The 17,442-nt window shown below is 40.4% G+C and overlaps 1 protein-coding gene across 3 annotated transcripts in view; it reads right to left on the bottom strand.

The window, feature by feature from the left end:
* adamts18 (ADAM metallopeptidase with thrombospondin type 1 motif, 18) overlaps positions 1–17,442 on the bottom strand; it is a 55,583-nt gene that overhangs the window by 21,689 nt on the left and 16,452 nt on the right. For all 3 annotated transcript variants that reach the window (XM_086305207.1, XM_086305150.1, XM_086305254.1), the window contains 10 exons: positions 16,736–16,947; positions 15,845–15,928; positions 15,574–15,733; positions 14,093–14,198; positions 13,210–13,347; positions 12,966–13,119; positions 11,468–11,563; positions 10,722–10,870; positions 1,057–1,229; positions 93–223 (listed from right to left, as the gene is read on the bottom strand). In XM_086305207.1, the coding sequence (XP_086161333.1) occupies positions 93–223; positions 1,057–1,229; positions 10,722–10,870; positions 11,468–11,563; positions 12,966–13,119; positions 13,210–13,347; positions 14,093–14,198; positions 15,574–15,733; positions 15,845–15,928; positions 16,736–16,947 (1,403 nt within the window). The remainder of the gene's footprint in view (positions 1–92; positions 224–1,056; positions 1,230–10,721; positions 10,871–11,467; positions 11,564–12,965; positions 13,120–13,209; positions 13,348–14,092; positions 14,199–15,573; positions 15,734–15,844; positions 15,929–16,735; positions 16,948–17,442) is intronic.

Consider the following 17,442-nt stretch of genomic DNA (forward strand, 5'->3'; position numbering starts at 1 on the left):
TGATTCTGACACTAACTGTGCCTCTCATACAACCACTAGACAACAGAAAACATTCACTTTTGGAGTACAGTGAATCCACAGAGCTGATATACCTCACACACTCCATCAATGCAGACATCTTCTTTGTGGTCAGAGCAGGAAGTGCCATCTTTAACTTTGCTGGACATAGCAAAGAAGAAGTCATAGTCTTCTGCAATGCAGTACAGCTTGCAGATGTCTTCATCTGCACAGAGGAGAGGAAGAGAGGTATCATTAAGAATGATGGCATCACCTGTAAAATGCACAAACTGTTCTTCAAGTTTTATTGTCTGGTCAGTTTACAGCTGCAGAGGCTACTGACTCTGCAGGTATGCACTAAGACTGAAACACAAAAGACAGCAACTACGAATGCACCCAGGGGTATTCATATGGAGCTACAGGTTTATTTTGTAGTTCAGATCAGTTATCACAGACAAGTCTCTACAGCCGTCTTTGATTAAAATAAATGACGATGAAGGTGACTTGGCCCAAGGTCCCAGAAGGCAGTTCAGAATCTGTTCCTCTCTAGATCACCCCCCATTCATCTCCAGCTTAAACAGGCCTGGGACGACAGCCAAACACACGGCTCTCCTTCACTGCACTCTCTTTCCCTTGCTCTGTGTAACAAAGCTGGCCCGCAGGCTTCCTTTTTAAATCTATTCTCGGTGTGTCAGAGGGTGCAGGTGGCTACATGTCTTCCATGCACATTACACACAGTGATAGTTTCCTTCAGCTTATTGGCCCTAATCATTGCAGCAGTAAATAGAGGTTGGCATTACAGAAACTCTTTTTAAAAGAGTTTTGGGGAAGCAGAGCGGGTGCAGAATATAAAAGATCTAGAGAATTAAGACAAGCAAACCTGCCCTGAACAATCTGCAATTCTCTGTATATTTAAAAGCTCTGTGGCCTTTAGCCAATGAATATAATGTGCCAAGAATACAGTAAATCACTGTATTTACTCATAATCCACAAGATCTACTGTGTATTTTGTATTTTGTGTCATTTACTTGTGGGGATTGTAAGTAACTGACCACCTACCATCCACTTTGGTGTAGGGTTTCCACTTATAATACCAGCCCCTGAAGGGCTTGCTGTTGTACTCAGCGCACTGTTGGGCACGGAAATCCACAGCATTGGGAGGGCATGGACGAATATTACACAGCTGGTTGAGACGGCTGGGGCCTGAGCAAAACTTGCCATTGTTCTGTGGCCTGGGTAGAAGACGAGATAAGACAGAGAAAAGGGAGAGGAATTACAGGGAAGGTAGATTTGTTTAAGTGCTACAGGACCTTTGGCAATATATCAACAGCACTAACGTGCCAGAGCAGTTCACGGGAGAGACAGCTGGTCAGTGGAAAAGATCCACCCAAATTTTTTCTTTTCAACACTTCTAGTTCTCGTTCTATTCATATAACTTTTTCAATGAAATCCCTGTACACCTGTGAGAAAGCTGTAAAAGCCATCTTGCAGAAGCAATAATGATTAACATGCAAATGGAGTACATAAAAAAGTCTGTACATTTAAAAGTAAAAGACTATACAATAAATGAATGGTCATTTCTTGTAGTCGAGGAGTTGGATGGGAGATAAATGGTCAGGTGTAAAGACCTTAGCTACTTTAACAAAGGCCAAATTCTTATCGTCAGATGTCCATCAGAATATTCCTGGAAGTATTTGGCACAAACCATGAACCAGGGAAAGGGTGTTGTCCTGGAACAGGTCTGGTACATTGTGACTTCGACTTGCAACTGATAGTATTTCAAGGATCTCTTATTAATGTCTTATTAGGGTCTAGCTGAATAATTTAGGGTGCCTTACATGGTATACTGGTATAATAGATAGCACAATATAAAGATACTGTTAACAGCCCTATGTGGTTTTAAATTGGCCGTAGGTGTGAATAGTTGCCTGTCTCTCTGCTTTAGCCCTGGAATAGACCAGTGGGTTTCTCACAGTGAAACCTGCCTCTCATCCACTGTCAGCTGCAATAAGCTCAAGTCCCCGTGACCATAGTTAATAAAATAGTTGGCTGGATGGACCTTCGGAAATCCTGCAGAGTCCTCGACTCAAATGTATCCAAGCTGTTTGGCAGGACGTGAAGGACCAGCAGCACATTAGGCAAAAGTTTTTGTTGCTCAGCATATACCTCAACATATATCACACAATACACATATCTGTCTATTTTAATGTGTGTATTTAAAATATTTTAAAAAGTGTAACATTTATTTATCTTTGAAAAACATCAAGCTAGATATTTACCCATTCTAAATGGTAAATTTCACCAACTGGCTGCTGCCTGCAGCTTCAAGTTTATATCATCAAAAACATGCAGATTTTGTCAGTGATCTCTCTCAGCAAACGGTCAAAAATTCATACTAGCCCATAAAACTCGTCCTTTAAGCTTTGGAAGTTATTTATCCAAGTACTGAATCATTTAACTGAATAAAGTGGGATTTTTAACGCTACTTCATCACATCATAAGTCACATGCTTACAAGCTATGCTGAATCAACAATTTATATACCACATGAATAAAATCAACAGCTGATAAAAAGGAAGTGGCGCTTTAATGTGTCACCAAAATGATCAAACCAGTCACCACTTATTAGAAAACACAACCAGACTCTTGACATTAAGTGAACATCAAGATGCCATGTCAGACTTCCCAGGCTCTCTAAACCCATGCCAGGCATTCCAACACAACCACCAACAGAGAAAATTGAGTTTAGCTGTTTACAGAAGTGCGCACGCAGACACACACATACATACAGAGACTGGAGAACCATGCTGATCAAACACGTCTAATAAAAACAGTTCACTAAGTGTGACAATATAATGAAACACTTTGGCAATGGAACACAAACAGTGCCTAATAGAAACAGTAAACACCACAGGAAAAACTAGATGTATATTTCTTTCGAGTTTTCTGCAGCAAATGAAAATGTCTGTGTATAATGGATGTCAGCAAACAAGACAAGCAGATATCTGTTCTGCCCTGGACTCAATCACAGAATGACTTAGCTGCCAAGACTGATGGAACTCCATTCAAGGTGTGCCTGTGTATATGTGTGAATTTGCTGTGTGCCAAGCATGCATCCCTTGGTGAGAGGGGGATTTGGCACAGGTTTTGCACTCCTGATCTTATTAAGACTTAGCAGCAGACAAATGCAGCCCATATGGTAATGTGCTTACGGCAGGCCAGCGGGGGTTTACGGTGTATACTCCATCAGTCAAGGTCTCATGATCTGAGAATCACATAAGATGGGCTGTTTACTCGAGAAGGGAGTTGAATGCACTTCATAGACTTTGTACAAGTGGCCCCTAAGTTTCACAGCACTCTTTGTCTCTCTTCCTTTTCTCTTTATCATTCTTTCCTCTCCTATCTGGATGATCCAGTATCATTGCAACTGTAAATTTACTTCTAACAACAAGACAGAAACCAGATACAACAAGCCCCAATGCAGGGTCCTTATGACCCTGAAGGGTGTTTAAATGTCCCAGTAGCCTACTAAATCTGCCCAAAGACAGAAGCCGAAACCCCTGTAGTTCAGAGGTCACTATGTCTAGTCTTGTCATCTTTCTGAGTCAACTGCTCCCTCCCTGTCCCTCACAGGACTTCCCTTTCTGCAGTTCACATAAAAAATAGATCCACATTCTGCTGCTGTGACCCCTTTACAAGTCCACTGGGAGATTCCAACCAAACAATGGTCTAAGTACCATCATTCCCTAATCGTGTACCCTGTTGAAATGGGGTGTGCCAAAAAAATGCTCCTTATAAAACCAGGTCAAGATCATGAACCTAATCTCCCAGGCTTTTTGCTAAGGATTAGGATCTTTGATCTGGCAGGTGGTCTACAGGGAATGAAAGAGCAAGGACAGAGATGGAGTGAGGAAAAGAGGGAGGCAAGGGGAGAAGATTCATTTTCCATTTTGGAGCTACTCCTAGAAGGGAAGGCTTTAGTCGGCTGATCGGAAGCCTTGTACAAGCCTGAGCAAAACATACGTGCTTACCTTATAAAATGAATGAGTTTGTGCAGAATCAAATTATTTTAGGATCTGTTCCTGCTGACTGAGGATTCTGTAGCAAGGCAAAGGTTACAAGTGTCAGGGATATTTTCACAAGTTTTTAGTAGCACACCCCCAGACTATCCAGACGGTTCAGTTTAGGGGTAAAGATGATAACAGACACAGGCACTCCAATTCAGGCTAATCCTTCTCGTTCTGCCCAGATTAAGAGCAGAGGGGCCAAAATAATCACAGAGATTACTGGGGACAAACACACTCTGAATATCATGAGTCATGGAGTAAAATGTGACTCAGGGGTACACACTGCTGTTGGGATCAGGCTTGGGTCTGTCTGAATGGCTGAATTCTTTCAGCTGAGGATGGCGATGCATGTGAAACAGTGCTTTATACAGACAACCACAGCCTATTTACATTTAAGGAGTTCTGACAACTAATTGTGTTTATTCTGATAATGATATCATTACATTTCATTAATGGATTTAATGTTTAGCCTTCAACATCTTTCCATCCCCTCTCTGTTTGTCTGACCCCATAACTCAACGGTTGGTAGCATCAATCCATTATTTTCAGCAGCTTCTCCTACAATGCTTTGCTTAGTTCTACAAGAATGATAAATGAACTTGGCAGATAACCTGACCCTTTTCGGTCTGCCAGTCATGGTGTATAATGTGTATCATATGAGAAGCAGCCTGTCTCTTTGATCCCTCGCAGGGATTAGGAGACGAGTCGGCTGTGATGGACAGAACAGACACATTGGTGACTGCCTGCTGTTAAGTAAGCAGTGATGAAGCCGGATGAGTAAATAAGACACTGTGTAACTCTGTGAATATCTTAATGGACTCCATAATAGAGTTGATATAATGAAATGGGTCAATGGAAAAAAATAAATAAATACATTTTTAAGGAATCATTTGAACACTCAGCTTAAAATTTGTGACATTTAAAATGAAGGCAAAAAAATGTAGTCAGATCGTTTTGATAGAACTGCAAAAATCAAAAATGCAACTTAAACTAGAAACTGATTGTGACAATGTAGTGGAAATCACTGTTTGCGGTTTACTCTGGAGATCATACTGCACAATGAGACATGCAGCACCGTACAGAAAGTTCAGTCCATTTCATTGATTCTTATTTATTATACATCAGCATCACAATACCAAAACAGGTACCATTTCTCCTTGCAGACAACTAGAAAAGTCTAATTGCATATTATTTCTATTTCCAAGTTTGGAAAAACATGATAACTTAATGCTGTTTAATGTGTACAGAGAAAAAGAATGAGACAATACAATGCATTTATCTGGCTTTGTGTGATTTCAGACACCAAACCACCTATTTCAAATGTTATCAGCTTATTAAATCACAATTGTTAACTGTAATCAGTTCTATAAATTCGAATTGTAAGTGCCTCTTTCTACTCACTAGGACTGCACAAGGTGCATATTACCTTACCCTGATTATAGAGGCCTCTTCTACCTTATCACACTGGTAACATTAAGCTTTGTAATGTAAGTAAAGGGTTGAAAGGTTGTATTTTAACATTAAATATGAGTTCTTCCTTACCCTAAACAAGTACTTTTGTTGCTGCTGTAAGTCAAATTAACTCCAATTACAGGTTCACATGCTACAGTGATATTAACTTGGTTTGTTTTTGTTTTTTCAAGTGAAATAGAAGTTGAAGTTGTGTGAATCCTAATACACAAGGGTAATAGCACTGGTTAGAGGGTGAAAATGTGTAACTTGAAAGGGTTTTATATTGCAACGGAAGGGCAGTTAGTTAGAAAAGTTAGAAATACTTAGACTTATGGTAAGAAATACAAGTAGTGATACTATGTGTGACATAGTCCAAGTCTTATACAGAGGTGCACATAAGTGGTGCGCAGGTGCGTCCAGAAAATCTTATGAACGCAAACGCGTACATAAGATTTTCTGGAGGAGGACAGACATTTGTTTAGAACTCTTAAAGATGTCGAAGAAGCAAGCTCCTTTAAGCAAGTATTCTGGTGTTCCTCCACCTCCAAAGAAATGTCAGAAGGAGTCCGAACCGCAAAAGAAGCACGTATTCTCGGAAAAGTGGTTGCAGGAGGTGAGCTGGCTTCAAACAAATGATGAATGCACAGAGATGTGGTGCAGAATATGCAGTGAAAATCCCACTCTGGCAGACAAAAACAGTGCCTTTTATATGAATGCGAACTTCTTCGCGTCTTTTATTTTGACAGCGAATGCGCACCTGCAGACCACTTATGTGCACCCCTGTGTGTGTGTGTGTGTGTGTATATATATATATATATATATATATATATATATATATATATATATATATTAGGGGTGCAACGATATTCGTATCGATATTGAACCGTTCGATACAGTGCTTTCGGTTCGGTACACATATGTATCGAACAATACAACATTTGTAATTTATTTTATCAATTTTCCTTCTGACGATGCTGTCTGTGTGGAGCGCTCAGTGAATCTGTGTTCGACTACTCCGTCTAGGCTGCACTGTCCAGCGCAGATCCACTGAGCGCTCAACACAGACAGCATAGTCAGAAGGAAGAGCGCAGGGCAAGCTAGCGAGACAGAAGTTAAGCTCTCCTTTTAACATGGACCTCCCCCACTCTCATTCAGATCTGGCGTTTGGAATTATTTTGGTTTTGATGTGAATTTGTGCTGTTTGGAATTTCACTATATCGTCAATTTTCAATATTTCAGACTGCAAAAATAGTGAGTTTGTATGTTCCCTATAACCTGCATTGTGGATGATTCGAATTGCTTTTTTTTGAAGAGCATTAACATCATCGAGCAGACCATTCCAACCAACAACGCCCTGTTTTCGTGTCTTGCCCACCGATGCCTTCTTGTTCCAGTAGCCCACTTCTCGTCAGTGTGCCCTGGTTCCTCAACACCTGACGCGGACCTTGTTGATCCGGGCGACGTCTGAGCCGGCATGCCTCCATATTTATCTGTCTCGCTCATATCCGCGGTAGGCTCGCTTAGCATGGGGGGTCTAGCCTGGGGGTCTAGCCCTTAGGACCCTTACTGGATACAGACGCCCCAGGCAGGAATCGAACTTGCAATCCTCTGCCTTTGGAGCAGAGGATTGCAAGTGTGTATATATGTGTATATATATATATATATATATATATATATATATATATATATATATATATATATATATTAGGGGTGCAACGATACACAAAATTCACGGTTCGGTTCGGTTCGATACTTTGGTGTCACGGTTCGATATTTTTTCGATACAAAAAAATGTTCATGCCTTTTTAATTTGTCATTTATTAAAATTATAAATATATATTTTAACACAAAAGTACAGTTTTTAAATTTAACCCTAACCCTTGTGCGTGTTGTTTTTTAGCTCGTCATATTGCAGCCACAGAAATTCTTTTGTCCATGAAACCATAAAGCTGCACTTTCTTTTTGCCTTATAGTCTGATTTGTCATAACTTCTCCGTTTTGTGGTAAGCTTTTCTTTGGCTGTCACTTCTTCACCCTGACCTGTCTTATTTGGCTCAGCAGAACTAAAATATATATCTGTCTGTGAAGGTTCTCAATCATCCAGGTCATCGTAGTGAAATATATATCCTGCCGCACTCACATAAGCTCAGCGATTCTCTGCGCGATCAACCTCTCACATGTTTAAGCTGCGGGAGATTTCACTTGTCATGTTTGCATAGTAAGCTAACAATTAATAAGACGATGTCAGAGGAATTGGTGCACAAATTATCATCACTCACAGATCAGTGCTGTCGCTCTCTATACACAGTTCCGGCGATTGCAAAGTGAAAGCAAAAAAACAAGCGCAAATTCAAACACGATTTCAATATGTCACATATTGACAGTGGCTCACCCAATGACATAATTACCCAGCTACATTTCTGAAAGAATGCAAAAGCATTGACATATATTTTTCCTTCCTACAATAGCCCGACAGGCAGGGGAGAGATAGCCCCGGGACGTCGGGCTAACGATATTGCGAGCCCTGTATCTGATTGAGGAATCACTCATCTTTGGAAAAGAGAGTTTATTACAGAGAAATGTCTCTTTCCAAAATAAAAGCTATACTATCCGTTTCTTCTGGGCTATATTCTCAGCAGCATATTAAACATATCAGGTCTCCATAAGGAGAATCCTGTGCTAACAGCTGTCTAAATGACTCGGCTAAAGTTTGTAGCATGCATGCTTGTTTTTGTCTTTGCACTAGGATGATGTCGGTGTAAATGTGCAGTCATATTCGTTGTGTTCCCACTAGTGCTTTCAGGTTAATCTCGTTGAAATAACCTTAACGCCACAACACGGCAAATCTCCGTTAACGAGCTACCCTATACAGAGGGGCTAGACAGCCAACACGTTAACGAGCTAACTGCGCTAACACACTAGCTCCCACCCATGTAATTGAGCATTGCATGGCACATCCAACATACTGTTTTACTTTAGTCCATGACTCGCTTACCTTCAGGGTCATACGTCACATGAAAACCAAAATAATTCCAAACGCCAGATCTGAATGAGGGTGGGGGAGGTCCACTTCTGTCTCGCTAGCTTGCCCTGCGCTCTTCCTTCTGACCATCCTGTCTGTGTTGAGTGCTCAGTGAATCTGCGTTCGACTACTCCGCCTAGGCTGCACTCTCGAGCCTAGGCGGAGTAGTCAAATGCAGATTCACTGAGCGCTCAACACAGACAGCATCGTCAGAAGGAAAGTTGATAAAATAAATTACAAATTTTGTATTGTTCTTTTTTTTTCTCCCCTTTGGTTTTCTTTCTTTCTCTCCCCCTCTTTCTTTCATTCTTTCCCCCTGTCCTATCCCACAGTCATGTCTGTCCCGTTTGCAACTGAAAATAAAATAAATTCATAATTATAATAAAGGTCAATCAAATGGACCAATATGATGATCCACTTAAAATAAATCCTCTTGGCATCTTTCTTGGCCTCAAGACAACAATTCTGATGGCTATAGATCCAAACGGGACACAAAAAAATAAATAAATAAAATAAAATTGAAAAAAAAAATTTTTGAAAAAAAATTGTATTGTTCGATACATATGCGTACCGAACCGAAAGCACTGTATCGAACGGTTCAATATCGATACGAATATCGTTGCACCCCTAATATATATATATATATATATATATATATATATATATATATATATATATATATATATATATATATATATATATATATATATGTGTGTGTGTGTTGTGCTGTTGTAACATGAATTAAGTCAATGTCTATGACTAAATTAAACTTTATTGGATTTTTCAGGTCAGCCTGTTAATTGGGCTGACAGTGACTCAGTCCAGGCTCTTATGCATTCGGCTGACAACCGTGGCAATCGTGTGAATAGCTACAAGAGAAAAAAAAGCCGACATTATGAAGTCATTTAGACATTCAAGTCACACATATACACTTCGCATGGCTACAAGACATATGAAGGCAGCTGTATTTAAAAGGGCAACTGTGTCCCTGTCATGACAAAAACATTTCCCTGCACTTAAACACTCAGAAACTCATGCATGCTTATCAGTTCTATGTTGCAAAGCTGCTTCTTTTTGTTGTCAGTTCTTCCTCTTTTTATGTAGTATTAGGAAAACTTGAGATTCAGTCAATGGCTTGAAAAAAATAGAAATAAAATACTGAAGGCGTTATCTAAGAATCTGTCGGCTAATTGGCTGTGGCTCCAATAGATGAAGATGATTATTATTATTATTTTAATTGAGTCAACCATTCTCTGAGGTGTGTGAAGCAAACAGCAAAACCTCTTTAAACATAAGATAAACTTGCTAAAGAATGGTCACCATGGGATCACTTCTGATTTATGGAGTAAACACATGACACTGTAAAGGATGAAAAGAAGATTAAATGAATAATCACAAAATTAATCACCTTCGCAAGTATCCCATTGTAACCATGCTACAGAACCAGCGTGGGGGCAGGTGTTTAACCGTCTGCAGGCTGAGTCAATCACTTGCCACATTGCTTGATTGTAGCATAGTAATAGAACAACGGCAGTAAATCTGTATTTTATGGAAGCGAAATAAAGGTTTAAAAGATCTAGTAAATCTTTACGTGTTCGAGGGATAATTAATGAGAGATTGCGTGTTTGTGGTGAAATACAACATTAACACTGGAAAATTGTCAAGCTTGTAATGACATGAACAGAGTGCTTTGCTAACAAAGAGATATGCACTGTGGGATCTGGGTCTACAGAATTATGTAGAATTATATTTGTCTGAGTGAGCAGCAATGGGGGACGTTTGCTGACTTGGCAGCTTTCAGAGAAAAGAGCATGCCATCAGGAGGTGTTCCTTGTCTGGAGCATGTGGAGAGATAGTCTGTCCGTCTGGACTGTCAGCCTGACTGATGAGAGCAGTTATCAGCACATGTGTGTGTGTGTGCACGAACAGAATGTGCGTACATAACTGTGCTGACAGCTACCTGGCAGCCAGCACTTTCAGGTGTTCAAAAAAAAACGTAGAATACAAGGCCTTCAAGAATTACTTTCTGGCCCAAACTGCACCTCAGATTTGCACTGTGGAAGCAGCTGCGTGACAACATGAATCATTTTGTCGACTGTTTGCCTAGTTAATCTTATCGAAAGCATTAAAATAGAGGTGATGAATTAGATTAGGTTTTGCAAGTGTGTGCAAGTGTATGTATACCTTGGGCTGGTGCAGGAGCGCTCTCTGTACATGACACCTCCACCGCAAGTTCTGGAGCAGTCAGACCACTGAGACCAGGCTGACCACTGGCCGTGCACTGCTCTAGGACCATGCTCTCCATACTTAACACACTGACCCCTCCGACACCACTGAAGAAAAGAGTAGGAAGGAAATGAAAGAGAAGACGACAACAGAAATAGCATTCTTATCAGTACTTGAGTGTTGGCCCTGGCATCTCGCCTCTGTTTCCTGGTCTGGAGAAATGCCCAGCACCACACCTGGACATAGAGACTCTCTATCTACAGCCAAAATGCACACATACACATGCACATCTATTGTGCAGCAGACCTGGGTTGATCCAAGCCAAACCCTGCACTCACACACATCACCGCCTTTCACTCTTTCTAAATATCATGTTTCTGTGTGTACAAATCAACTCAATCCATTTGGGAGAATAGTGTCCAAAATGTGCACCCATGCATGTACGAGGAGCATCGATGGTTACTTTGTCTGATTTATTTAATTATCTATGATCAAAGAAGTATTCAAATAAAATAAAAAAATGCAGTTTGAGCTGTCATCAGTTTGAGCTTAAAGTAAATCCTTGCATCTTTTTAAAGCTCTTTTAGGATTTTTTTTCTAAGATGAAAGGATTTCGTTTGACTCAATAAAATGCTAATTATTAGGATGCTAATAACATTCTGACTGCTGTGATCTTTCATATAAATAAGGAGACCATTCCTCACCATGTCAGGGCCACAAGTGGTACCTTCTGCAGCAGGCATGAACTTGGTCTCACACCGATGCCCTGTGCGATGACACCACAATGACTTGCAAATGTCCTGTCGAATGAGACACGCAAAGAATGAGACATCCATCAAACATGGTGTTTGCTGATGTTATTATCCGTGGCATCTTTTGGTTAAGAGTTCCTTTCCTTTTTCTCTTCCCTCTACCTGATTTTTGCCAGGACCACCATCACTTTGCTTGATAAGCCCCCACTGCCTCTGACAGACTTCTCCACAGTGCTTCTGTGTCGAGACTAATCATTGAACTTCTTTAATGAAACCGGCTATAATTGTATGTGTCATCTGACCCAACAATACAGAGACAGAGCAAGTGAGTGAGCACAGAGGGAGAGCTGGGGTCGAGAGACAGGCGGCAGAATCTGGCAACTGGCCCAACTGCAACTGGCAACGAGAATGGAATCAGAAAGGAGGGAGTGAGGAAGCAGGACAGACAGCTCCCTGGTGTGTTCAAGACTTAACCTTATGCAGATCTACTTCACTGACATAGAGCAGGTGGGTGACCGCTATGGCATCATGCTGAAAGTCCTTGTACATGATAATGTCAGGGTCAAGAAAAAAGAGTGAAAAGTGTGAATGGAACCCTCAAATCCACTGTTAATCAGCATGCAGGTTAATATACCACCTGCCAACTCCTACACAGGTCTAAGAAATGCAAATATAGTATTTGATCTTTTATTATGGAAACATAGGAGGAATCTGGGGAAGTCGTGAACAGCCAAGGCGTCGTCATGTGGGCTAATGCCATATATACGACTTGGCAAAGTCAATTTCCCAGCAATTACAGCCATGCAAGAAGAAAAGCTTGAGGCATTTTAAATAAAATTTACATGTGAATCAACATCACTGAATGCACCTAGCATAAAGCCTTATACCAAAACAACAAGGGTTTGATGCAGACTGGGGTGGTGGTATAGGGACCCATTCAAATGATGGAATGCATTTTAATGAAGGTCAAATGTGTGTGTGTGGGGGGGGTTAAGGTTGCTGATGTAAAGATTGTGCTAGTTAATAAAGTGCCAGTTTAGCACTGGATCATTAAGTCTGTAAAGCAGATAAATTCCAGCTCCTATATGGTCCAGGGGTGCCCCCTTCTCACTACAAGGAACTGTAGCGATTCTCAGTGTTGGCAAAGAAACATGTGAAAAGTAAATGATTAAGGACTGTTGGTCCATGTAGAAATACAACCATGGTTAACACTTCTTTCTTTAGTGTAAGGAACTGTTGTTTGTTTCCTGGTCTGGGCTGTTATCAAATGAAAGATATAATAAATCACAATCGTTAAAGCCAGAAAAAATATGTTGTTGTTTTTTAATTCCCCCAGTAACTCAGCATCGTGTGCACCGCATGTTACAACTGTTTTTGCAGTTGCAACATGTTGGGGGAAAAAAAGGAAATGGAGATCGAATAATTCTGACAAATTAGGTGATTACTTTACCTTGACGAAATCAAGACTGCATAGTTTGGCTTTGGAGCCAAACTGCCATTTGCACTGTGTGTCTGCTCCATAAAGCTGCCCGGGAAGCTCTTCGGGATACTTGTACTGACCGATCTGCTTGGGTTCATCCACTAAACAGGATGCCTGGGCTGTTCTGGTGAACACAGAACAGTACCTGTGTCAGTAAGGAGGAAAGCCAAATGCATGACTGGTAATTTTAACAATCTGCATTAACTGGGCTTACCCAAGAAAGCGGCTAAGGTACTGCCGACTGCAGGTGGACCAGGAAAAGACTCCATTGTTACCAGCGAGAGTAGGGGACATAATGTTACCCTCAGTCTTACGGCAAGGGTTTCCCTCCCCATCATGGATCATACCAAAACTACAGAAAATGAAGATAAGAGACTTCAGTCGCAATGAGATATACGGTAAATACATGGACTTGCATGTATTGTAAGCTGTTTGTGAGTAAAGGGGAAGTTTATGATAATGATAATTCACATTTTGATACTGAGACAAATTATAAAATGTTACAGGATTTTAAAGAAAATGAACATGAATTCTTTAAATTGGCTTGATTTCACTCATTCTGATAGATTTCTATGTAAAGACCCTGCTGATGTCATTCAATTTGTTGTAACAGTTTGCTTCATACATTGCAACATTTTCTCCCTTCTTTGATTCATTACCATGTCATATGTTTGACACTTATGCCGTTTTCAAATTGTCAGTGATTAATAGCTTTAGGATATTATTACCCAGGTGAATACATTTAATTCATAGTTTGTTTTAAGAACATATGAGGCACACAGAAGAGTTTTACCGCAACATGACATCTACACATATCAAAAATAAACTGCCTCCAGTCCCACCGGTAACGTATAAATATAAACACAGAGCTGCACTGCCTTAGGTAGTTTCCATTATTCTCCCATAAAATGTCATGGAGTGGATGAAGTAGGGGTCTAACGTAATGCTCTTATTTCAGAGTGTGTTTGTTTAAATCAGACCACATCTGTCACTTCAACACAAACTACATCCACAGACAGCATAAAGGCAATTAGGCTGCCCCTTCCAAAATGACATTACATTCTGAGACAGTCTGCTGCTCTTTCTTCTAAACATACTTATGTCCAGACTCATGTGCAATGGTGAAAGCCAAGCCAAGTCCTGTATCCTCATTGATCGTACAACTCCTGTACTTACTGCACATGCCACTGATGGGGGCAAAACCTGCAGATACAACAAGGAGAGAAAAGTTATTTGAAAATCTGGGCTACTTGAAAATTCAAAAACAAGCAAGATAAAACCCCAAATCTGTATCATATTCTTGTTCTCTTACACTGAGCGCACAATCTGTTCTGACAGTTTGTAAAGACAACAAATATGTGCCACACATGTATCTTCACACACGTGCTTGCCTGGAAGGGGAATCTCACAGAACTGCCAAATGTAACCTCAGATGTCCTGCCCAGTTTAGTCTAAATTAGTTCTTAGACTTTGTTAGCAATCAACACAGAGGACTACTGTTAACTGTGTAGCAGATAGCACCAGCACAGTGACTAACTACCCAGATGTGAGATTTTTCTGTAACTGATAAGCTGATGAGGAATCTTTACTTGGGGTTTCTAATTTTCAGGAAGCAATTTCTTCCAATGGGCCCAAAAATATAATAACCAACGTCAATATTTAGTTGTCAAACATAGCTTGTTAGTCTCAGTTTAGAGAACATTGGTTGGATACATGCAAATTATTACAACTGTGAGCAGCTGCCTTTAAAATGGTTGCTTCAAAAATGGGGAATTTCTGTTTAATTTCCCATTAAACAGAAATTCCCTTTGGTATTGTGCCAGGAAGGGAATCAAGCTACCTGCTATGTTGACCCCTTATAATAAAGGAGAGTCCAGCGAGAACCTTGAAGATTTGGAACATAAATTTAGGACAAATATTGAGGTTGAAGGTGAGTATGCTCAACCTCTGGGTGACCAGTTGGTGGTCATAACTATTTGTAACTAATTGTAAGGAAGTTGCTGTCCTATTGTTAGTCCAGGATGACTGAGCCATTAGAATAAAAGAGACAGATTTTAAACATTAACATTAATGGTTCAGCTTTGTTTTTCATTTAGTTAAAATATTTTTGGTTAGACCCTACCTTTTTTTGTTACAGACAGCTTTGGCAGGATATTTTTAATGAGCTGTTTTTGCCTGAAGTGACAGCTCAAGTTGGTGCTTATACTTCAATCTGTTGACTTTCTTGCATATCAACCCCCTTCTCCTTCTGCATGTGTCTGCATTCATACTGTCACTAGTTTTTTATGGCACAGCTTAATACTCTAGTAAAATATAGGGTTTGCTCATAGTGACAAATGACTGCCAGTCTATCTCTTGACAACTATTTTCGCTTCACCTGTCAGCCCTGTTATAATGTTTGCACCCACAGCATCGCATCTAGGCTGTTGTTAACCAAAATGTGACAACATTTAGCAATGCAAGGGGTTCTTAGTTGTCAGTGGTCCAGACAAAGTCACACTGTTGCTTTTCACATGCGTCTTTAAAAAAAGAAAAAAAAGATCTTTGGCTTGTTAAAGTGAGCTAAGCCCTATCTCACCCAGAGTGTCACAGGGCTCGTTCTTCCAGGAACAAATGTCCAGTCCAGTGAGGAGAACAGCATGATCGTGCCGTTTACCACCTTTCCCCACAAGGCCTGACTGCCATTGACAGAAACTGTTGAGGGACTGGTCAGCGTGATGATTTATGGTCAAGCCCAACTGGAATTGTAGAGAGAACAATTGAGATTTAGAACACAGCCATGGGTATTTTAATCAGTGTCAAGTTAAAAGCAGCACAGTCAGGCAAGGAGTTAGTGTAAATCTACTTACAGGGTCCTGCTCCAGCAGCAACAAGCTAACCACCACAATGTTGATATCATTCCCAATGGTGCCATCTTTGAAAAGGCTGGAAACCTGTAGATTAGTTGAAAATACTTATTGGTAACATTTTTGCAGAAAATATAGGGATAAAAGGATTATGTATGTGTGCAACAAAGTCTCTAAAGGTGGACCTGAACCACTGATAGTGTCATTACATAGGCATGCGTTGAAACCATTCTTCTTTGGGGAGAAACATAAAATGATTGAGTGAGGATTTGTGTCCACTAAGAGTTGTAGTCAGACGTTCACATTCAGTCACCATTGGTATGAGTGTCATGGTAATTTGTGACGGCATTCCAGAAGCTTAATCTTAACTTTCATTATCCAATCTAAAACCATTTCTGATGTGTGTTTGGGATCATTCTTCTGTTGAAACACCCAACTGTCTCCAAGTTTCAGCCGTCCAGGTGATGATCTGATGATCTGATGTGAATTTAAAGAATTTGGAAGTAGTCCTCCTTCATTTATTTTGACATATCCTAGTTCACACTTAAAATTAACTTGTTTATTTTTTAAACAGAGGAAAGTGGCAAAAAGTTGCATTCAAAGTTGCAATCAAACAAATATCACAAACATAAAGGGTTAGCAACGTTTTTGCACTTTTCTCTGGAGAAACGTTGCAAATTTGAATGCTTATAAAGTTAGCTTAGCACTTGTGTCTTGCCTCGCAGGAAATACTGATCTGCTGAGATCCTGCTATGTTAGGTAAATGAACAAGAGCTTTGAGAAACACAAAATTTCGACAGATTTCCTATCTGTAATTGAACGATTGCTACCTCATATGTTCTGTCACACCTTGTCTTTCCAACACTTCCACTCCCTTGTCTTTTTCAGCCCTACCATATTCATAACGGTGAGGACGTAGGTGGTGACATTCTCCCTGCCATGTTTCTCCAGCATCTTCCTGTCTGCCACAACCAGGGTCTCCACATTCAGACCTCCCACCCTGTTGGAAATGGGTGATCTTTTTTCCCTCCCTGGACCTTCCACCTCAGGTACCGCAAACTCATCAGGCATGATAAAGCGGTCCTCAGCAGGAGGCTTGGGTGCGTCTAGGAGGGCAAAAAGGGAGAGGCAAAAAGGAAGGGAGGAGAGACACAGAAAGAGGGAGACAGCATGAAGGAGACAGACAATGATACTCAGAGATAGAAAACTTGGCAGTGAGGGTCAAATGAATCAACTCTTTGTCCTGGCTCGTGCCAGGTGTTAAAAGTGCGTGCTCTGGTGTTGAAAGGACAGGAAATTCACTCCCCATGCTGCTTCCTATCATCACTAAAAAAACAATTGTTAAAAAGCCTAAGGGTTCAGTAGCTTCAGGCTAGTGTTGCACTTTTAGCTGGACACAACAACTTGAAATGCATGCTGATAAACATATAATGCACTGAAATTGAGTGTTCTCAAATATTTAATACAGACATAAATCATCATAATATATGTACAGTAAGATCAAAAAGTCTGAATACACCAGTGAATGCAGCATAACAATTTGAATGAAAAGCTGAATCCCTGGAAAACTGAATTACAGATGTGGTATGATTTCATCTTAC

This window comes from Aulonocara sp. 'chitande type north' Nkhata Bay, linkage group LG1 (assembly GCF_057382095.1).
Source record: "Aulonocara sp. 'chitande type north' Nkhata Bay isolate Kocher_YH1m ecotype deep benthic linkage group LG1, A_spYH_male_GT1.1, whole genome shotgun sequence".
Lineage (NCBI taxonomy): Eukaryota > Metazoa > Chordata > Actinopteri > Cichliformes > Cichlidae > Aulonocara > Aulonocara sp. 'chitande type north' Nkhata Bay.